At 45.9% G+C, this 22,381-nt stretch overlaps 2 protein-coding genes across 4 annotated transcripts in view; both read left to right on the top strand.

Annotated features, from left to right (window-relative positions):
• The window catches only part of SEC23B (SEC23 homolog B, COPII component), a 51,278-nt gene extending 33,509 nt beyond the window's left edge, over nucleotides 1-17,769 (top strand). For all 3 annotated transcript variants that reach the window (XM_006163639.3, XM_006163637.3, XM_006163638.3), the window contains exons 14-20: nucleotides 591-744; nucleotides 3,296-3,373; nucleotides 6,895-7,056; nucleotides 8,009-8,095; nucleotides 11,483-11,638; nucleotides 12,410-12,475; nucleotides 17,289-17,769. In XM_006163639.3, coding sequence (XP_006163701.1) covers nucleotides 591-744; nucleotides 3,296-3,373; nucleotides 6,895-7,056; nucleotides 8,009-8,095; nucleotides 11,483-11,638; nucleotides 12,410-12,475; nucleotides 17,289-17,378 — 793 coding nt within the window. In that variant the 3' untranslated portion in view covers nucleotides 17,379-17,769. The remainder of the gene's footprint in view (nucleotides 1-590; nucleotides 745-3,295; nucleotides 3,374-6,894; nucleotides 7,057-8,008; nucleotides 8,096-11,482; nucleotides 11,639-12,409; nucleotides 12,476-17,288) is intronic.
• Nucleotides 17,770-21,218: 3,449 nt separating this feature from the next.
• SMIM26 (small integral membrane protein 26) overlaps nucleotides 21,219-22,381 on the top strand; it is a 3,206-nt gene continuing 2,043 nt past the window's right edge. The window contains exon 1 of the mRNA XM_027766349.1: nucleotides 21,219-21,438. Coding sequence (XP_027622150.1) covers nucleotides 21,321-21,438 — 118 coding nt within the window. The 5' untranslated portion in view covers nucleotides 21,219-21,320. The remainder of the gene's footprint in view (nucleotides 21,439-22,381) is intronic.

The following is a 22,381-nucleotide window of genomic DNA, read 5'->3' as shown; positions in this document are numbered from 1 at the left end:
GTAAAAATTTAGTTTGCCTTTTTTTTTTTTTTTTAAGAAGTTTTTCCCTATAGGGCACATGCACTCACCAGAAAGACATAGAGACAGAAAGCGAGAAATCACTCCCCAGGGGGAATGGCCACACCGTAGTCCCTTCTCCTCTATTCTCCTCTCAGGATCTTGGGCACGCACATGCACCCAGCATGAGTTTAAGCCATGGGGTCTGGGACTCAGACCATAGTCTCCTACTTGGGAGTCCAGCGACAAACCCTTTATGCCAACTGCTAGTTCCAAATTTAGAAATTTTTATAAAATTGACCCAGAGGAAGGAACACTAGATTTGAGACTTAGTATCTTTTGGCCATCTCCTTTCATGATCACTTGGAGAACTTAGGGAAGGACTCCTCTATAATTTTTTTCTGTGCTTTCTGAGATCACATGAGGATAACTGAAAATGTAGATAAAATTGCTATGATTCCATGCTGAAAATCCAGTTCAAATCTGTATCATCTTAGATCAAGAAGCAGGATTTGTGTGTCTTTATCTGAATGGAGACGTAGCATTCAGGTCGCCCCTGAGCACACACACGGCACTAACCCTAGGCTTGTCAGTTGGGCAGATGCACAGAGTCAGCTGAGGCACATCGAAGCAGCGTTTGACCAGGAGGCTGCAGCAGTCCTGATGGCCCGGCTTGGAGTGTTCCGAGCAGAGTCTGAGGAGGGGCCCGACGTGCTCCGGTGGCTGGATCGGCAGCTCATCCGACTGGTGAGCTGGGAAGTGGCATTTGGTTCAGGCCTTGTTTCTGCTTTCCTTCTGAGAAAAGGAACTTACCTCTTAAACCAATTATTTAATACAGTCAATTAACAAGAATTCATCAGTTGCCTACTGTATGCCAAGCATTAGACATTGTGATGTGATAAAGTGTTAAATATGCATTTTTTCCTCTCAAGGACTTCCATTATAGTGGGAAGAAACTACATGCAGGAAACATGTGTATTTGTGTGTTAAGCACTGACTTAGAGGAGTCATTCTGTGAATGCTGTGGTCCCCCCAGATCTGGAGGTGGTTTTTGGAAATGGGGATTCAGACCCATGGGTTTAGGGAGATTTCTCATGTGTTAGTCTGGGTCTAAACAAGGAGAAATCACACTAACCTAAATATGGAAAGTTTTATATAAACAGTTACTACAACAGGGAGGGAAAATAACGAGGAATTGAGTAGTAAGAAGTACGGAGAACTAGCAGATACGAGCGGCAGTCTCTGCCCACAGGGCTGGTCCAGACCTAACTGGTAGGGCACAGCCGTGGCCAGTCTTTCATGCCAAAGGAATTTGCTAGCAGTTTACACTCTAGAATTTGACAGCAGTCTATCCTCTGGGGGCAAGGGAAGTTTCTCACCAGAGCCACTCAGGGGTGCTGAGGAGGCTCCCGGCTGCCATATAATAGGGGAGCTCAGCACTGGGAGGCCACACCTGGAAGCTCACGCTTGCCCACAGTACCCTCTTGTGATGCTTAACCTCATGTCAGCTGGCAGCAGGGAAGGGCCCACGTCCCTCTCGCAGTAGGAGGCCTCAAGGCACTAAGTGGATGATTGGCGTACCACGTAGTCTTACCTCTTGGAGATTCACAGCATGTATTCAGGATCAAAGGTACTAAAATACCCAGTAAGGAACCTGATTAACTCTGGTTAGCCCTGTATTTGCCCTTCCATCTCAAGTAACCATTTTCCAGGAAGCGTCATGTCAGTATTTCAAACACAATGAAAAACTATTCTAAAATCTCAGAGGACAGATGAGCAGGGGTTTTAAGGAGTTGGCAAAGGCTTCTTGTGGGAAACGAGCCTTACACCAGGTCTTTTTATAAAGAATCAGGTAATAGGGTGGAAGAAGGCAAGGCCTGCCATTGGGGCCCAGCATGAACAAGCCTGTGGAGGTTGCCATGCCCAACAGCTTGTTCTGGGGACATGGTAGATACCTCTGTCACAGGAGGCCAGGTAGTACAGTGGAGAACAGACAGCAGAGTGCACCTCGATTGGGGAATGCCTTAACTTTGGGGAGAGAACGAGACAAGTGTGATTCTCAAGCAGGGGAGTGACATTGGCGTGGTGCCCGTGTTGTCCTTCACAGCTCGTAGGAGGTATATCACAGGAGCACGGACTGCTGTGTCGGTGAAGGCTTTCTCGGGCTCAGGGGGCTGAGGCCAGGGCAGTGGCAGTAGAAGAGAGAGCAGCAGGTCTGGAGTCAGGATGCTGATAGGAAAATAGTAAAACTTGGGATGACAGTGAGAAATCAAAAAGTCAGTGACAACTCCCATTTCAGACATAGGTAACTGCAGGAATGGTGGTGAGGTAGGAAATGGGAAAGGAGAGCAACTTTCAGGTGGGAGAAGGGGAATCTTTTTTTTTTTTTTAATGAAATAGTTTCTTTTCAATAGGTTGAATGTGAGTTTGCCAAAGTGTCCGAGGAAAGCTGTCCTGTATTGAGGTAGAAGTCCCGCCCGGAGCTCAGGCCAGCGGACAGCATTGGACACTGAGGGAGGGATTCAGATGACGCTGGTTGGGCTGTGTTCATTTGTAGCTGCAGTGTGAGAATGGGAACAGAGCCAGGAACCAACCCTTGAGGGGTCCACACTTAGGACAGACAAGGAGTGGTTGAGTAAGGCGGAGAAATAAGAAAGTGATTTTAGCAGCTCAGGGAGACAGGCTCAAGCTTGGGAAGTCAACTTGGCTTATGCTGCCAGGAAATTCAAGATGAGAACTGTAGAGGGTCTTCGGGTTCGACAGGAAGAAGGTAATTGTTGGGGATGAGGCCTCTCAGTGGTGGACAGACTAATTCTCTAGTGGTTGGATAAAATACATCGTTAAAAGGCTGGGAGGGAAAATAATTTGGGGTTCAGAAGTTTGTCATTGAAAGGAGGAAGATGGAATGGCAGCTTCAGAAAGCAGCACGGTGTGCCTGCATTGGCCAGCTCTCGTGGTCTTAGGGTATTTTCATTCAGAAGAGGCTCCTAGGAGCTCTTCCAGCCCTTCCTGTCACAGTGGGCCCGGGAGCTGGTTAGAGGTCAGAATGTCCAGCTCCTCTGTAGAGTCTCCCCAGGTTTAACAGGATGCCCTGGTGACCTGTCTGCTTGAACCTGCTGGGGACGTGCTGGTCCTGGACTCACAGTGAGCGGCTGTGTGAAGGCTGGGGCGTGGCTCTTCCAGGGCAGGGGGTTTGCAGGTGACACTAACTTTTATCTTCTCTCTCCTTTCCCTCTCTTCCTTCTCTTTTTCCTTCCTTTTTTTTTCTCTGTTTCTTTTTGATACTCTTCCCTCACAGTGTCAGAAGTTTGGGCAGTATAACAAAGAGGATCCCACTTCTTTTAGATTATCGGATTCCTTTTCTCTGTACCCTCAGGTAAGTGATATATATGTCTATTAAAATAACTATAGAACAACAAATTGTGAAGGAAAAAACTTCTCTATTCTCAGGGTAAAGTGAATTATATGTTCTAAGATTTTTTCTCTGGGTGACAAAGTTGTTCCAACTCAGACAAATGTTGAATCTGTGTAGGATGGCGCTGCAGGCCCTATAGGAGATAGAGATGATATGCAGGGGGAAAATCAGTGCAGACATACTCACGGAGAGGTAGAATAGATGTGCTATACAAGGCCACAACACCCCTGACTCGTAGACATGCAGACTGAACAGTCCAGCTGCCTCAGCAGCAAACCAAGAAAAAGATCTAGAAAAGATAAATGTTTTGTCTCCCTGCTTTTATAGATAAATGTAGCAAATGAAGCCCTAGTTAACATGGCAGGTACTCCATCACATGGCTGTAGAGGTTGTGCTCTAAGCATAACCCAAGGGGAAGCACTTGTTGGGGGAGGGGGAGACGTGAATGGAGCAGGAAGCCACTGTCAGAGGTCTGTTTGTGTTTTCTGAATCTCTGACCTTGACTATAGAAGAGCCAGCAGGGTTTGGGCTAGGGCCTGGCTGTGAGGATTTCCCAAGCTGAGGACAGTCGAGTATTACATTTGAGCGGGGTGTCAGGCCCCTGGTCAGCGCTATGTAACGTGACCCAGCTCGAGAGCAGGACCTAGGGTTTGTGAGGTGCTCGTGCTTGAAAGGTCAAAGCCATGTGGTAATGTGGGAAGAGCCCTGGACTGGCCAGAGTCCAGGCGGAGTTCTGGCACTGGCACGCTGCTGCTGATCACACAATGCTCCGTGGGTTTTGGTTTCCTTACTTTTTAACTTAATTCATAACCCAAGGGGAAGCACTTGTTGGGGGAGGGGGAGACGTGAATGGAGCAGGAAGCCACTGTCAGAGGTCTGTTTGTGTTTTCTGAATCTCTGACCTTGACTATAGAAGAGCCAGCAGGGTTTGGGCTAGGGCCTGGCTGTGAGGATTTCCCAAGCTGAGGACAGTCGAGTATTACATTTGAGCGGGGTGTCAGGCCCCTGGTCAGCGCTATGTAACGTGACCCAGCTCGAGAGCAGGACCTAGGGTTTGTGAGGTGCTCGTGCTTGAAAGGTCAAAGCCATGTGGTAATGTGGGAAGAGCCCTGGACTGGCCAGAGTCCAGGCGGAGTTCTGGCACTGGCACGCTGCTGCTGATCACACAATGCTCCGTGGGTTTTGGTTTCCTTTCTTTTTAACTTAATTCTTTTTTTTTTTTTTTTTTTTTAATGTCCAGAGGGCCTATACCCTTGCCAGAGAGTGGGGAGAAAGCCCTATTGGGTCACGGTTGTGATCATGCAGTGAGCCATCCTCCTCCTCCTCTGTGGAACGGAAAAGTTGGTCTGGAGAGGTGGTTTGCAGCCTTAGCAAAGCCATGAAATCCTTTTCTTCAAGTGGCCTCTCTCTCAAATGCAGCTCCTAAAACAGACACGGTGTTGCCCTGGTTGTGCCACCTGCCCACTCGCCTGCCTGGTCCCACCAGAGCCCCCACCCTAGGGCCCTCAGCATACACGGGGGCCGTGAAGAGCATAGTCTGATGAGGTTTAATTTTAAGAGTCTTTTATCAAAGCATTCTAGAATGCAGGTCAGGAGGCCAGGCCGTGGAGCCTCACAGCCTAGATTAGAGTCTAGCTCTGTCACTCGATAGTCGGGGGGGCTTGGGCAAGTTGCTTACCCCTCTGCACCTTGGTTTCCTCATGGGTAAACTTGGCATGGTCAGAAACTCACCTCACAGGTAGGTAGAGACCCTGCCCTCACACGCTTAATGAAAGGATTAAATCATCCTTAAGTGCTTTGTGCCTTGCACATAGGATGTGCCAGATATCAGCCATGGTGGTTATTTCGGAATCTATGATGCAATATTTAGAGTGTCAGGAAGCTTTCCATTTCTCAAGGCAGCTCATTTTCATGTTCTGGTGACTCTTTCGAGAGAGCTAAAAGTCTTCCCTAAGCCTACCCCCCACCCCATCTTCCAGGGAGAGAACATACCTTTCCAGCATCATCCCATATCCCTTTCCCGCTGATCCCTTTACTCCAGCCTGTCAGGCTGTGTCCTGAGCTATCTTCTGTTGCTCCTGTGCCCAGAGTCCCCTTACTCCGGCCTTCTGAGCTCCTCACACAAGTCTTTCAGGGCGTTTCCTTAAACTCTGCAGCTTGAGCAGTCTCCTGGGGACCTTTCACCCCCACCCAGTGGTGCTTTCTTGTGCTGTGGCTCATAACGTGTGGTCCCGAGTACTCTTCCCCTCCAGACCTGACTCTTTCAGGAGCAGATGTTCTGCCTCTGCAGTTTGGCCCAGAGCCTAGAAATGAGTATTTTTTTGCCTTTCCTCCCCCGCAAGGTTTGTGTGCTCCGCAGAGGGGGAGAGGGGGAGAGAACATCCCCCAGTTGGTCTCTGGCATGGTCTCTGCAATCCTTTTTCCTTTTCTCTGTCTTGTCAGGATTTTGAACATGGATGTGCAGAGACCTGGTGTGTTTGTCAAGCTACCAGGGCTGGGATTCGAACTGTGATCAGCCATGTCCATGTGGGATCTGGCTCCATGCACAGAGCTTAACCTGCTGTGCTGTCGGAAAAACCCTACCTTTTGCCATTTATTTGGAAGCTTTGATATGTCCAGAGGCTCCTTTTTATTGATTTTTCTTTTTTTTCTTTTTTTGCTGTAAGGCGTGTGTACTTCTTGGAGAGAGACAGAGAGAAGTGAGAAATAACCCCCCAGGGGGATGACCACACTACAGTCCCTTCCCCTCCATTCTTCTGTGGGCTTGGACACACAGGCACCCAGAGTGATTCTCAAGGCACTGGCTCCAGGACTCAAACTGCATTGTTGTCCATGTGGGGTCTAGCTGTCTTAACCTCCAGGCCACCTGATGACCCTGAAAAATTTTTAATTGAGGTTTAAAACATAAAATGTATCATCTTAATCTTTTTAAAAATCATTTCATTAAGTTTGTTATAGGGCATGTATGCTCACCAGAGAGAGAGGGCAAGTGAGAAAGCAAGCCACCAGGTCTAGGACTTGAATTGTGATCGGCCACAGGGGATTCCAGTTCCTTAATCACCATGCTACCTGCTGGCCCCCCATCTTAACCTTTAAGTGTATATTCGATAGGTGTTAAGTGTATGTACATTGTTGTATAGCAGCTTTCTACAAATTTTCCTCTTGTAAAACTGAAACGCTATACCCATTAAAGGACTTGTTCCCTTCCTCTTCAGCCCCTGGTACAGGAGGCCTTAGAGGCATTTTTTTTTAGCTGTTTTCTTTTCTCTTTTTCCCCCTTTGTGAGAGTGAGAGAGAGAGGGAAATGGAGAGAGAGAGAGAGAGGTATTTTTGACAGGGCCTCACTGTGTTGCGATCCCCAGAGGCCTTTCCCTTAAAGCCCAAATTCTGGTTCAGAGGCCTGAGGTGGTTCTGCTTTCTGGTGTCTGGTCGGTCATGTGGCAGCTCCATGCATTTCTCCTTCTGTTTCTTCACCAATGCAGTTCATGTTCCATCTCAGAAGATCTCCATTTCTTCAAGTGTTCAACAACAGTCCGGACGAGTCTTCGTATTACAGGCACCACTTTGCCCGGCAGGACCTGACCCAGTCCCTCATCATGATCCAGCCCATCCTCTACTCCTATTCCTTCCACGGCCCGCCCGAGGTGAGGCTTCGCTAAGAATCTGTCGCCGGTTCGTTTTTCTAGCTAATTGATTCTTAGATTCGCATATTGTATAAAAGATAGGCAGGAAGGGAGGTAGGGAACCTTTTGAGTTTTTAATAGAATTTAACAGTATTCTTGAGTTTATAAATACACAGAAAAAAGAGAACCTAAAAAGTTGTTAATGAAGGGTCTTCAGAAAATTCATGGGAAATGGATATTATGAAAAAACTGCATGGATTTCCAAACTTTTTTGCACCAAAATAAACTTGTACTTTAGTTCCATTTCCCATGAACTTTTTGAAATCCCTTCACATATGTGCAATGCAAGAAAAATGTAAAAAAGTTTTAAAAAATTCTTGGGTGCCAAGACTAGCAGATGGTGTAATGGTTATGTCATTGGACTCCCACGTACTAAACCACGGTTTGAGTTCAGGACCTGGTGGCTTAACTCATCCTGGGCATGTGTGCGTGCATGCCCAATATCCCAAGAAGAGAATGAAGGAGAAGAAAAAAATAAAATTATAATAAAATATGTTTTATAGTAAACTTTCAATATTTGTATTAAGCAGTACTTTTCATATAGTTTCTGTTTTCTGTCATCTACAGCTGTAGTAGGTGTGAGAAAGTATCTTTGATCAGTGAAATATATGTCTAGGATAAAACCGAGAATACGTAGAATTATTTCTGGTTCCCAAATCAAAAGATTTTTTTATTAGTCGCCCTTCCTGATAGATGAGAGTTAGCTAGAGCCTGTTTAATTTACTAAACGGAGACATGGAACTGTCACGTCGGGGAGCAGGCGACGAGGACATGGCAGGGAGAGGGGCGACCACTAGTCCAGGCATCTGCAGGCAGCCTGCTCCCTGGTCTGTGCATAGCCAGGTATGGGATTGGAGCGGTCGCCATGTGGGCCAGGGGATACCAGTGTTCTCCTTCTCCCCTCTCCCTGCAGCCAGTGCTCTTGGACAGCAGCAGCATTCTAGCGGACAGAATTTTGCTGATGGACACTTTCTTCCAAATCGTCATTTACCTTGGTGAGGTAAGATGATATTGTTCGTTTCTTTCTTTACTATTGTTTTGTTTTCTTTCTTGTTACCTTGGGATTTTAGTGACATTCGAAATTGGGGCCGGCAGGTGGTAGGGTGGTTAAAGGTTCTAGACTGCTGTATCGACGGCGGTTTGAGTCTCAGACCTGGCGGCTTGCTTGCTTCCTTTCCCTCTCTCGCTCTGTCCCCTCTGGTTAAATTAAAATAAATAAATGAATAAAGTTACATAAAATAATTATTAAAAAAAGAAAAATATGAATTTGGCTTTAAAAGTCTCACAGTTTATTATTGGGTCTTTAGAAAAGTCATGACTTTTTTCCTATGTTTTATTTTCTTTCTTTTTTTTTTTTAGAGAGATTTTGTTACAAGGTGCATGCGCTCACTGGAGAGACAGAAAGACAGAAAATGAGAAATCACCCCCCAGGGAGCGGGGAATGGCCACGCCGCAGTCCCTTCTCCTCCATTCTCCTCTTGGGATCTTGGGCACGCACATACGCTTGCCCAACTTAAGTTTAAGCCATAGGGTCCCGGACTTGAACTGCAGTCAGCTATGTGGGAGTCCAGCGACATAGCCATTACACCATCTGCTGGTCCTGTTCTGTTTTTCTAAGCAAAAATGTGTCAGGAGACTTCTGACAACCTGATATAATGAGTACAATGGCTTTTTTTTTTTTTTTTTTCAAAAAAAAAAAACCTCTGACAAAACACTTCTTTTTTAAAATTTTATTTATTCACTTTTATTGTTAAGTTTTCTATAAGGTGTATGCACTTGGCAGAAAGCTAGAGAAAGCACCCCCAGGATGAGATGGCTCTACCACAACTCCTCCTTTATTCTGCCCTTGAGATTCTGGGCACGTCCACATACCCCATGTGTTTCTCAAGTCCTTCCAGGTCTGGGCCTTGAACCACACAGTTGATCATGTGGGAGCCAGCCACTTTGCCACCTGCTGGCCCAAGTACAGTGACTTTTATTCCAGCAAATATGTTTCAGGTCCCTGGGTACTGTATATTTAATAATTTTAATAAGTTACCATGAGAAAATCTCAGGTGGTCCTTTCCTATCACCGTAGTTTATTATTTTCTCAGGTGTTAGGCCAGAGTGGTTGGCTTTTCCTCAGTAAGCTTGTCCTGTGCACTGCTGTCCTTTCACTTAGGTCGGAGTGAAGTTTCTCTGTGACGAAATGACTAGAACATTATGCTAGCTCTGTGGGTCCCCAGGTTGGTAGTAGATGGCTCTCAGGAGCGAGTCCATTTGTTTCTCAAAGGGGTTCAACCCTAAGAAAGGACTGGCTTCGAATTACATACATCTTTATGGGGAAAAGGTCTTTAAACAAGCATTCTATTCAGGGCGGCTTTTGTTCTGTTTTGTATGTTATGGTGATGTGTTTGGCCATTGATTTGACTTCCTAGTGTCTGAACATTAGAAGTGATCTCAGATGTCCTGAAGAAACATAGATTGTGTTTTAGAATTCCATTAGTAACTTAGGAAACATTTGTTTTCTAGTACTAAGAAATATTTTATAACTTTAAACCTTTTTCGGCATGTCACCCCTACTCTGCTAGCTGCCAGCCCACAGATGCTAGGCTGTCCATCATGGTCCTAGAGTAGGGTCCGAGGGTGACCAGGTACTTTTCCCACCCGTTCCTGTGGGACCAGTACTGACGGCGTGGCTTTCCTGCCTGCAGTGAGCCCTTTACAGAACTTTCTGACTGCAGCCTTTCGGCTTGTTTACGTACATTTGTTAAGCACCTTCTGTGTGCAAGCGAGGGTTCCGAAGACGAGAACAGTGACATCCTCATCCTCCAGAAGCCCTGACTCTGCTACTTTTAGGTGTTTCTATGAACTCTCGGACTCAAGTGAGCTTATGGGCATTTTCTCCAGGCCACCAGTCAGTCAAAAAGTGAAGACTGGGAAGATGGGAACTGGCACCACGGAGAAGGGGAGAGCAGCTGCAGAAGGAGGCATCTAAAGAGAGTCCTCCGCCTGGGGTTGCACCAAAATTCCGTTCAGGCACATTGCACCTTCTGTCCTTACTCTGTCCTCCCTCCCTGTTGTTTTCCAGTGTCTCCTGAATAACACGTGAAAGCACTTCAGCTTACTTATAAAGCTCTGTGAGTCAGTTCATGAGTATTTATTTCCTGTGTGTATGAGGTTTTTCTTGGGCTGTTGCTGATACACGTAAAAGAAGGGCTGAGACAGTTCTAGCTCCGCTGGGGAGACAAAGGCCTTGACCTTGTCCAGTTCAATACACTGCCTTCTCTTTGCCTAATTAACACTCATACTTTGGTTCTTATGGTGTTTATCTCCCCTTCCAAGACTACCTCAGTGGGGCCTGGTCCAGCCCCACCTGGCCTGTGACTACTGTGCCCTGGAGGAGGGCAGGGTATGTGCCCTCAGGGAAGGCCGAGGGGCGGGTTCTCTGTGCAGCCAGCAGATCTCTGCCTGCCGTGTGTGGGAGCGAGGGGCTAGACTGAGTGACAGGTGGAGGTGCAAAGGAAGGGGGCGAGGCTCCTCGGGATTACTAGTCCATGGACTTGGTACCACCAGCCAGTGCATACAGCTAGAATGGGAGGAAGGAGTGTGGCTGGTGGTGTTGCTGGGAGAACCGTGTAGGGTTATGGTGTCCTGATACACTCGTGCTTACTCCTACCTGTTCCTCCTCATCACCTCTGCCTACTCTCTGAAATTCGGGTTTTAAAAATGTGTTTTCTATACTTATGATGGAGCCTGTGTGTACATACTGAGAAAGTATGACAGAGATAAGCACCCCTCTGCAGGGTCTGCTTATGCTGCGGTCCCCTTCCCCTAGCCCTCCAATCTGTTAGATCTTGGACACTCAAGAGCAAGCCCAGGGAACCAGCAGTTAGCGTAATGGCTATGTCGCTGGATTCCCTGTAGTTGACCGCAGTTCGCGTCCCGGACCCGGTGGCTTAAAACTCACGCCGGGCGTGTGTGTGTGTGTGTGCCCAAGATCCCGAGAGGAGAGTGGAGGAGAAGGGATTGCGGCATGACCATCCCCCCTGGGGGGTGATTTCTCACTTTCTGTCTCTCTGTCTCTCTCTGTCTGGCGAGCACACGCGCCCTATAGCGAAAAATCCTCCCAAAATAAATAAATAAATAAGAGCAAGCCTAGTGTGTTTCTGGCTGATGGGCCCGGGGATTTGAACCTTAGTTGCTGTGTGATCTGGCTTCTCCGGAGCAGCACACTGATGCTGCACCATGAACAGCCCCTGAAACAACTTCTTTTTGACTAAGACTTCTGCACTGGAAACAAGCTGGGGAGGGAGCAAGGTGGTGGTGAGGGTGATGTCAGAAGTGCCAGTGATGGCTGTCATTACGGTGTTGCCCCAATGGTTTTGGTTGGTTTCTTTTGGTGTAGACCATAGCCCAGTGGCGTAAAGCTGGGTACCAGGACATGCCTGAATATGAAAACTTCAAGCACCTTCTTCAGGCACCACTGGATGATGCTCAAGAAATTCTGCAGGCGCGTTTCCCGATGCCACGGTACATTAACACGGAGCACGGAGGCAGTCAGGTGAGTGAGCTGAGTTCCTGCTCAAACGTTCACTTAGTTTTATGATCCATGTTTGTGGCTGTAAATCCAAATAAGATGGTTGACATTCTATGTGGTGACATAAATTGACATACACAGTATATTAGTCCGGGTTCTTTAGAGAGACAGCACAAGGAGGACATGTATGTAGATATTTGAGAGGGGATTTAGTAGGAGAATCAGCCCATGTGACTATGGCAGCTGAGAAGCCCCACAGCAGGCCACCTGTAGGCTGGAGACCCTGAGATGCCGGTAGCGTGGCTCAGTCTAGGGCTGCAGAAGCAGGGAAGCCGATGGCATAACTCTCAGACCAGGGTGAAAGCCTGGGAACCCAGGGGATGGGTGGGCAGTGGTGTAAAACCTGGGTCCAAAGTCCAGCATTCTGGCCTGGAAGGCAGCAGCACCAGAGGTCTGTCCCGCTCTCCAAAGAGACCCGTCAGCCTCCTGTGTGTGTCCTCTCCCAGTCAGTGGGTTGGTGCCTGCCAGCATCGAGGGTGACACCTCCCCACCTGGCCTGCTCTCACTCACACAGTGAGGTCTAGAGACACCCTCACAGCCACACCCAGAGCGATGCCCAAGTGAAGCATGCACATCCGTCAGGATCCTCAGTAACAGAGCAGTGGGCCTATGCTAAAGAGATGGGTTTCTATGAAGTAAAAAATACTAATTTGAGCAAAGAAATGTTGTAAAAACTGACTTTTTCTATTAATCACACTAATTTAACTTTTAATCTTTAACCTTTTTGTTTTCAAGGCTCGTTTTCTTTTGTCCAAAGTGAACCCATCTCAGACGCACAATAACCTGTATGCTTGGGGACAGGTAAGAAATTGTCAGGAATTTGGGGAGGATGCCAGGCTTTTTTTTTTTTTCTGCAATATCTCATATTTTATTTATTTATTTAAATTAATTTACATTCATTCACTGAGCATTGTCACAGCATACAAAATGTGATTTCCCATCCAGAATATGCTGCATAGTAGCTTAATCATACATGTTGTCGTCAATAATTTTCAATTTCTAGTTTCATATATGTGTGTGTATGTGTGTGTATTTTCCCCCATTTCTCACCCTCTGCTATTTCCCACACTCTTCCCACACTATCTCAGGTGTCCACAGTTGTTTTCCATTTCTTTTTTCCCACACATTTTATTGATTCACAAAATTTCTTAAATAATGTAACTATTTTCAATAGCAAGCTCTGCTGATATATACATATCTATGAATACTGAATACATGTCTGACTTAAGGCATGAAACACTGAGTAGAATGAATATACTGTAAGGTAGCACCTAGCTGATACTAGCACTTAGCTGATGCTAGGTGCTGTAGTTTACTGTAGCTATCAGCAGCTCAAGACAAGACAAAAATCCTTAAAACTGAAAAACAAAGCCTAGAAGAAAATCAGCAATGTTCTAGTCAAAAGTCATAAAATTCTGTTTCACCAGTTCAGTCTCATGTACTTTATCTTCTGTTGTGATTCAATTTTCCCAATTAAATTCTGGGATATAATATTCAACTCCAGACTTGTCCCCAAGATTAAGCTGGCCATTTTCTTAGTTTTGATGTCTTATGTCTGTGTGACTGTTTAATTTTCCAGAACTTCTTGGAGATCTGGTCTGGTGCTGGTAAATTCTTTCAGGTTTTGTTTATCTGAGAATATTTTTGTCTTGTCTTTTCTTCCCATATGAAGGATAATCTTGCCGGGTACAGTATCCGTGGTTGCAATTGCTTTTCCCTTAACACTTTGAATATATTTTCTCATTCTTTCCTCACTCACATTGTTTCTAATGAGATCTGCTGTCAGCCTGATGGGATATCATTTGTAGGTAACTTGACATTTCTTGCCAATCTTAGTATCTTGTCTTCGTCTGTGGTTTTGATCAATCTGGCTGTAATGTGTCTTGGAGAAGATCTTTTGGGTTGATTCTATTGGGGGTCCTTTGTATTTTGGGGGACTGGCTCTTTGAATGCCTCTCTAGGTTTGGAAAGTTTTCTTCCAAGATTTCATGGAATAGATTATCAGTGCCCTTATGGATCTCTTTTCCTTCTGGGATACCAGTTATCTGGATGGTTGGAACTTTGATGGTATCTAGTATTTCTCATATAGTATTCTAGATAGTGTTCTTGGTTTTTTGGGCACTTTTCTCAGTCTTTGTGGTGAATTTTTCTAGGCCAGCGATTCTATCTGAGATTTGATTTTCAGTATAATCTGGTCTGCTTTTAATACTTTCAAGGGAGGTTTTGACTTCCTATATTATAGTCTTCATCTCTAACAGGTCTATTTGATTCTTTTTTATAGTGTAAATTTCCTCTTTTGGATCCTGCAAGAATTTCCTCACCTCCTGAAGCTCATCAGCTCCTTACCCCTGCCTCTTTGGCAGTTTATTATCTGTCTTCTCTTCAATCTTTGTGAACTTTGTCACCATGAAAATTCTAAATTCTTTATCTGACATTTCCATGAATTTGATCATTCTGTCTGAGGATGAAGAAGAGTTACTATTTTTCCTTGGAGGAGAGGTGTTTTCTTGTTTTTCCATATTTCTTGTGACCCTGCGTTGATTTCTAGTCATCTGATGGATGGTGCATTTCTTCTAATTCTTGAGGTTCAGTCTGAGTGTTCAGAGGCGTGCAGGGGGAGGTGATCTGCAGTCTCTCTTCTGTTCCATTCTCGCTCTTTGAGCATTAGAATCAGTGGGAATAGAGGAAAACTCTGACATAGAAATAAGTGAGGAAGAAGTCTCAGGAGAAAAATCTTCATTTTAAGTCTCTGAAAGCACTAGTTCACAGCTGAAGTTCAGGATCCATGGGGGGATGGGCTGTCAGGCTATTTTTCAAATATTCATTTTAAATTCTTTAAGTTGGATCCCTTTTGTCTCAGAGATAGAATAACTTGAGTATTTTGCTGGGGCTGGGGAATGAGAAAGAAAAATAACAGAAGTTGAGTAAGATAGCTGGGCGTGGGCTTCCTTGGGTGGATCCCCTCTGCGGTACGCACCGTACCAGGCCAGGTCTGCTAGGCACAGCCTGGGATGAAGCACTGCATGGCCTTGGTCTCAGTCACACAGCAGCGTGGCCCAGGCCCCTCCCTCCGTACCAGGCCAGGTCTGCTGGGCACTGCCTGGGATGAAGCACTGCATGGCCTTGGTCCCAGTCACACAGCAGCGTGGCCCAGGCCCCTCCCTCCGTATCTCCCATGACCAGGGCGCACCCCCAGTGCACCACTTGTTCTGCTTCTTTGTCTCTTTTCAGTCTGTTTCCTTTTTCATTTGCCCTGATTTCTTCCTTAATTATGCTCAGCATTTATGTCTCTCAGATGAGTCTTTTCTTTCATTCTGTTTTCTTACAACATTTTTTTAAATTGAGGTTTTTTTTAGAGAGAAAGTTGTCAGAAACACTACAGAGAGGCTTCCTATGTTCTTTACTCACTTTCCCCTCGTGGTAATGTCTTATAAAACTAAGTGTCACAACCAGGATCTTGACATTGGCGTGGTCACGATGTCCATTTCCTCACCACAGGATTGCTCACATTGCCTGTCATAGTTACAGCCCTGTGGGAGTCTAGCACCCTAACCACCATGTCACCTGCCAGCCTCCTCACAGTTTATTTTTTAACTGCCAGAGGGCATGTGTGCTTAACAGATTGGAAGAGGGAGAAAGCACCCCCCAATGGGGTGAAAAGATGCCACGATTGTTTTCTCCTCTCTCTCCCCATCCCATCAGGATCTGGGGTACACACTTGCCCCTGGTGTGTTTCTCAAGCCACCAGGGCTAGGACTCAAACTATGGTTGGCCTTGTGGGATCTGACTCAATACCCTGGGCTTAACCTCTATGCTATGGGACTGGCCCTGGTTCCTATTTAAATCTATTATTGTAGGTGACTTCTGTGACCCTACTCCCTAGAAAGGGAGTGGGCGTATTATTTCATTATACTCCAAGTGACGGGAGATGTTCATATTCTCTGTTGGCCTCTGTTGACAGTGAGGAGGCTTAGCAATTCCTTGCTCCTGCCAACAGGGATAAGAGTTCCACTTCCCCAAGCGGTCTCCACTGACACCGCTGTAGAGATGGCTGTGCTCTTATTGGGTGATTTGGAAAAGGTCTTGGTGGGGATGGGGAAAGAGACATGTTACTCCTGCTAGGTGGCGGGTAGAAGTCCAGGTCCTCCGCATGGTCACTGGCACCATGGGCCTGGTGGGGTCCCTTATTGCCACTGGGGATGAAGTTCCTGATTCCATTCTTAGTCTTCTCTGGTACCACCAGGGCTGGGGTGTTAAGGTGCCTCATTACTGCCATGTGAAGGTGGAGGTCTGAGGTGCTCACTAGACCTCTGCTGGCACAAATGGGGCAGGCCCACGTTTTTCTCTTGTCTTTAACTGCAGTTGGTGCTTGTTATCTAACATTGTTCAGTCTGGCTAGGCTGCTCTGGTCCTTTGGTGGGTAACAGGGGTTAGGGGGAGGGGAGGCATCCGTGCTAAATGACAGTCTTCCAGCTTCTTCAGTTCCAGTTTGGGGATGTGTGAGACAAAAATAAATCCTAAGGAACTTGGTACTGGGTTCCTAGTGTGTCTGCTGTCTTCTCCACCTTTCAGAGGTTTTGGTGTTTGCCTTGTATGAAATGTCTAGGGTTCTTAGTTATGCCCAGTGGGAGGAATAGAGAAAAGTGCATCTCCTACTCGTCTTCCCAGGACAGCAAGTCCTCTTACAACATTTGAGCACATTTAGTTTTCCTAATTGTAACAGTGGAGTTTCATTTTAGAAAATTTGAATAAGGGGGCCAGCTGGTGACGTGTGGTTAAGGGCTCTGGACTCCTCCTACATGGCTGACTGCAGTTCAAGTCCTGGACTTGGTGACTTGCTTCTCTCACTCCCCTCTATATCTCTCTCTCTTTCTCACTCTATCCCTCCCTGGTCAAATTTAAATAAATAAATGAATAAATAAATAAATAAAGTTAAATAAAATAATTCTTTTTTAAAAAAGAAAATTTGAGCATGTAAAAATAAAATAATACATTAAAATCACATGGAATCCTACCTTGAGGGTTCTGGTTTCTTTCTAGGTAATATAAAGTATGTGTACCATATGTGTATGTATATAATTTTATTTCTTTTCAAATTTGGTATCTTGCTACAAGTTGAGGTTTCTGTCAGTTCTTTTTCCATAATGTTAATTAAGTCATAAGCCTTCTCTGATATTATAAATATGCATCCATTCACTAATTTGTGAATACTGCAGTATTAAGCTTCTATGTAAGTAAAACACTTAAGAGCTAAAGCAAGGGGCCGGCAGCGTGCTAACTGGGGAAGGTGAGAGAAGGTTGTGTGAGCCTCCTTGACGGGTGCTAGCCTCAATGAGTCATCACACTGCCAGGGGAGAAGGGCTTTGCTCAGAACAGTCCAGGTGGACAGGGTAACCTGACCTCAGTGCATCAGGAAAGGATTTTGTGAAGAAATCATGCTTCAGTTGAAAGTAGTTGTTAACCAGGCAAGGGGTGAAGAAATCATGCTTCAGTTGAAAGTAGTTAACCAGGCAAGAAGTGTAGATGACAGGAGTGCCGAACAGTCCTTAACAACTCATGAATTCTAACCAGCCTTTAAGATACCTGCCAGCTGACCTGTACTTTGAAATTTCAGGAAACTGGAGCGCCCATCCTGACGGATGACGTCAGCCTCCAGGTGTTCATGGATCATTTGAAGAAGCTGGCCGTCTCCAGTGCCACTTAAGCTGAGCTGTGACCAGGAAACTGAAGGCAACACTGTAGCTGGCATTCCCACCTGTTTATAAAGGCTCGATACCATTCCTTTCACTTTTCTGAGAGATATTAATAAATCATCAAAGGAAATTTTGTATGTAACTCTTTAGATTGTAATTTATTTATAGTCCTTAGCTGTACCCCTTTTCTTGTACCATAAAATTACAAGGTCATAAATTTATGTTTCAGTACTGTAGATGTTTATGTGCTTTTCTATCCTAATTTTTATAGCCTATATAAAATCAGACGTAATGTATTTTGATAACTTGTTTAGATGAAAACTTAATAATCATAAAGGAAATAAACCTGGATCTGGAAAGTACTGGCTAAAATGGTGCTAATACAAATTTAATTTCCTGGGATCTCTGCATGAGTGTGTTTTTTTCTTTGTTTATCTTAAGTTTTTCCATAAGGTGGGTGCATTTGCTGGAGAGCTGGGCGAGTGAGAAATCACCCCCCACGGGGGGATGGCCATGCTAAAATCCTTCTCGTCGCTTCTTTTGGGATGTTGGTCATGCACACATGGACACATACACACCCAGCATGATTTCAAACCACCAGTCCCAGGACTTGAACCACACACAGTTTATCATGTGAGATCCAGCTACTTAACCACCACATCTCCTGCCATTAAGTGACTCCTCAAGAGGTCTTTTCTAAACTTCATTTATTGTCTAAATGTGAACAGACCAAGGAAAAGTATGGAATGTATGAACTAGTAATGTAGAATGACGTTATCCCTAATGCACATTAATAGTCCAGACCAGGTAGACAGAATAGCCAGTGGGCAGAATTGGCCTCAATGGAGGGATGCCACATTTATTTTGGACATCAAGTAAAATAACTAGGACAGATATTGTTATTTAGTCAAAGTTATGTATGTATGCATGGTGAAAACAAAGCTGAACAATCACCTTATTGTTTTTTTCTTTTTCTTTTTTTTGGGGGGGGAGAGGTTGTTGCTATAGGGCGCATGTGCCCGCTTGAGAGACAGAGAGACACGCCACAGTTCCTTCTCCTCCATTCTCCTCTTTTTTTTTTTTTTGCTATAAGGGCGCGTGCGCTCACCCGAGAGACAGAGACAGAGATGGCGAGAAATCACCCCCCGGGGGGGCGGGATGGCCACGCCGCAATCCCTTCTCCATTATCCTCTTGGGATCCTGGGCACGCACGCACACGCACCCGGAGTGAGTTTAGGCCACTGGGTCCGGGACGCGAACCGCGGTCAACTACGTGGGAGTCCAGCAACATAGCCATTACGCTAACTGCTGGTCCTGTCCGATGTGAGTTTTAAGCCACCAGGTCCGGGACTCAAAACGCGGCCGACTACATGGGAATCCAGCAACGTAACCATTATGCCATCTGCTGGTCCAGATAGTTAGATTTTAAATTCCAAGAGCTTTTATTTTCTGTGCCTTTTTCATAGAATAATTTTTTTAAAAAATTGCCAAAGGGTGCACGCACTCACCAGAGAGGAAAAAAATGAGAAAGCACCCCCCTCCCATAGGGCATGATCACACTGCAGTCCCTTCTCCATCTCTCCCTTCTTTCAGGATTTTGGATGTGCAGCCAGCATGATTCTTAGGAAACCGAGTCCAGGACTCCAAACTGCAGTCAGCCACATGGGATCCAGCTGCCTTAACCACCATGCTGTGGGCTGGACGTAAACTTTTTGATAGAGTATTTTTGACGCTTACAAAAATCTTTTTAACATAAAGCTTATTATCAAAATGTACAATTTTACGTCAGAGTAAGACAGGCCTTTTGAGAAGGGCCTAGATTTCTCTGCTCAACAGCTATTTATACTCATTCTGAGGCTTCTAGCATGTTGCTATTTCCCACTGTTACCATTTCAGTAGTGTTCTGTTGCCCAGTTTCAATCTCCACATGTTCCTTTAGTGCAAGTCATAAGTGATCAGATTCCCACAATATTCCTTTGACATGTCTGCCACCATTTGCTCTCAATGGTAACTTCCTTTCCCTAAATTTTTTTCATGTTGGAAGTGGGAAGCTTTGCTCAGAGTATCTACTCAGCAGGCTTAGTGCTGCCTTGGGATGGAATTTGCTGGATGTAATTTATCGTTGAGATACATCACACAGAAAAGGACATGAAACTCTACGGATTAAAGCTGAAACTGCCGTTGAGTCTTTCAGTTTTGAAAAACACCAGGAAGAATGCGATAGAGCCAGCTCACTCGAGTTCCCTCCATTGACAGTGAACTAAAGATGCTAGGGGGACAGCCCTTGGTGACATGATGTAGAGGCCATGGCCAGGCACTTGCTCCCTTGGGGGACTAGTGACTGTTTCCAGAGACTGGGAGTAGCGGAGTGTGAAAAACAGCCATCTGAAGAACAGGCCACTGAACCAGGTAAGGGGAATGATTACTCCAAACTCCATCCCAAAGGCAAGGCCAGCCTCTGACTTACCTGAACAGACAATCCATCGGAGGAATGTTATGCTCTCACTGTGGTGGGATTTTAAAGGTGGTGTGTTTTTTGAGCTCTTACCAAGGAACCAAACAATTCAAATGTGTACTGTCAGCAATTGGACAGTCCAGAGCTCATTGATGTAAAGGAGTTGTATTCCATCATGACAACGTGAAATTAGAAGCAAGTTTGATCACCTGTCAAAAATTACTGGGGAGGGACCAGCAGTTGGCTTAATGGCTATGTTGCTGGAATCCCATGTAGTCAACTGTGGTTTGAGTCCCAGACCTGGTGGCTTAAACTCATGTCAGGCGTGTGTACGCGCATGCCCAAGATCCCGAGAGGAGAATGGAGGAGAAGGGGTTGTGGTGTGGCCATCCCCCCTGGGGGGTGATTTCTTGCTTTCTGTCTCTCTGTCTCTCTGTGTCTTTCTGGTAAGCACACGTGCCCTATAGCAAAAACCTATAAAAAAAAAAATTTACTGGAGCTTGGGTGAGATTGTGTTGCCACACCCACCATGGTTCCCTGACCTTGTGCTGTCAGACTTCCACTTGTTTCACTCTCTTCAAAACTCCTTGTATGGTATAACATTCAATTCAGATGGAGCCTTAAATCAGCACCTTGTTTAGTTTTTTGCCCATGAAGACAGATCTTCCTATGAACAAGGAATTATGAAACTCACTGAAAGATGGCAAAATGTTGTTAAACAAAATGGGCAATATATCATTGATCTTTGTTGTTTATATAAATAAGTGACTTTTGGAAAACAAAGACCAAGTATGTCGTGAGGGACAACCCAGTACTGTTGCTGCTATGAAGAAACCGCTGTGAGCACCCTTGTGCATATTTTCTGTGGACAGTTTTTCATTTCTCTCCGGTAGATACCTAGAAACGGAGTAACTAAGAACAGAATGTGCAGTAAGCATATGCTCACCTTGCAGAAATCTGTCAGTTTTGCAGAGTATCATTTTGTGTCCCTACTACTAGGAGTTCCAGTTACACCAAATGAGGTAGGTATGTAATGGTGCCTCCTTATCGTTTTAATTTGCATCTACATATAGTTTTCATTTGCCAGAGGGCACGTGAGCTCTCTGGAGAAAGAGTGAGAGGGAAAGTGAAAAAACATCCTCCAGGGGAGATGGCCCGCCCCAATCCCGCTGCATTTCTCCCTCCCTTCCCGATTTTGGGTAGTACACACGCGCCGGTTGTGCATTTCGAGCCCGGGAACTCCTAGATCCCATGTAGGGATCCAGCTCCCTTAACTACTCCGGCACCCAGCCCAGAATCCACACCTCGGAGTCCCAGCCCGGGAGCAACTTCGGAACTACAAGCCCCAAGGTGCATCAAGGCCAGAGCAGGAAGCGGCGAGAAGGGCCAGCTTCTCATTGGTGGCGGGGGGTGGCGGGGGCGACAGCTGCGACGCGCGACAGCAAGTTCCTGTTCCTCTTTGGGCCTCCCAGGGAGGCCGACTGCGCCGAACCGAGTCATGCGTCCTAACGAAGCAGCCGCCTGGTATCGGCGGATGTCCATAGTCTATGCTGCCGGGGCCTGGGCACTCATGGGCTCCTTGTATTTCTTCAGCGGCCAAAAGAACACGCAGCCAGGTAAGGCTGTGAGGTGGGACCGGCCTCCGACACGCTGTCCTGCGGTTGGTGCCCACGGCTCATGGAGCGAATTCCAGTTCCCTGTGCTTAAGACCCAGGGTTAGGCTGCAAAACGAACTGGTCCAACGGCTCCTTAGCACCGTTCGCTACAATGGGGTTTTCAAAGAGGTAGACAGCAGATCTCTCCCTGGAGAGCGCATGTAAGAGAAAAAAAAAAGGAGATACCAGGAACTACTGATAACCTTTTAAAAACTGTTACCCATATCTTCTTTATTAATGGAGTGAGGCTGGAACCAGCAGATGGTGTAATGATTATGTGTCTGGACTCCCACGTATTCGACCTCGATTAGAGTCCTGGACCTAGGGGCTTAAAACTCACGTGGGGCCTATGTGTGCATTCCCCAAATGTGGAGAAGAGAATGGAGAAGATGGGATTGCAGCGTGGCCATGCCCCCTGGGGTGTGTGTGGGGGGTTTCTCACTTTCTCTCTCGGGCAATTGCACGTGCCCTGTAGGAAAAAAAAAAATCTCTCTTAAAAAATTGTCTAGGCCATACTTAGACTTGAAAGAATCCGGTCTGGTAGCAGAAGGAATTGCAGAGACCCTGTTGAGTAGCGGAGAGAGGATGCTTCTGTGCCATTAGCCAGGGTGCGTGGGGCCTGCAGTTTCCGATCTTTAGCAGCCAAAGCGAAAACGTTCTGGTTACTGGAAGAAGGAAAACGTTTCAGCCTTCAAAACTGTGCTTGAAGTTTATGGAGACAGAAAGTGGATTGGTGGTTGCCAACGAGTGACTGGGGAGTGAACAGTTTCTTTTTTGTAGATGAGAATATTCTAACATTGATTGTGATGCTGGTCGTACAAGTCAGAATACACTAAGTACCATTGCATGGTACTTCTTTATTTTTTAATTTGCCAGAGGGCATGTGTCCTTCCTAGAGAAAGAC

The sequence above is a fragment of the Tupaia chinensis genome, unplaced genomic scaffold (genome assembly GCF_000334495.1).
Source record: "Tupaia chinensis unplaced genomic scaffold, TupChi_1.0 Scaffold142716_1, whole genome shotgun sequence".
NCBI lineage: Eukaryota > Metazoa > Chordata > Mammalia > Scandentia > Tupaiidae > Tupaia > Tupaia belangeri.
This window is presented reverse-complemented; position numbering and strand designations above follow the sequence as displayed.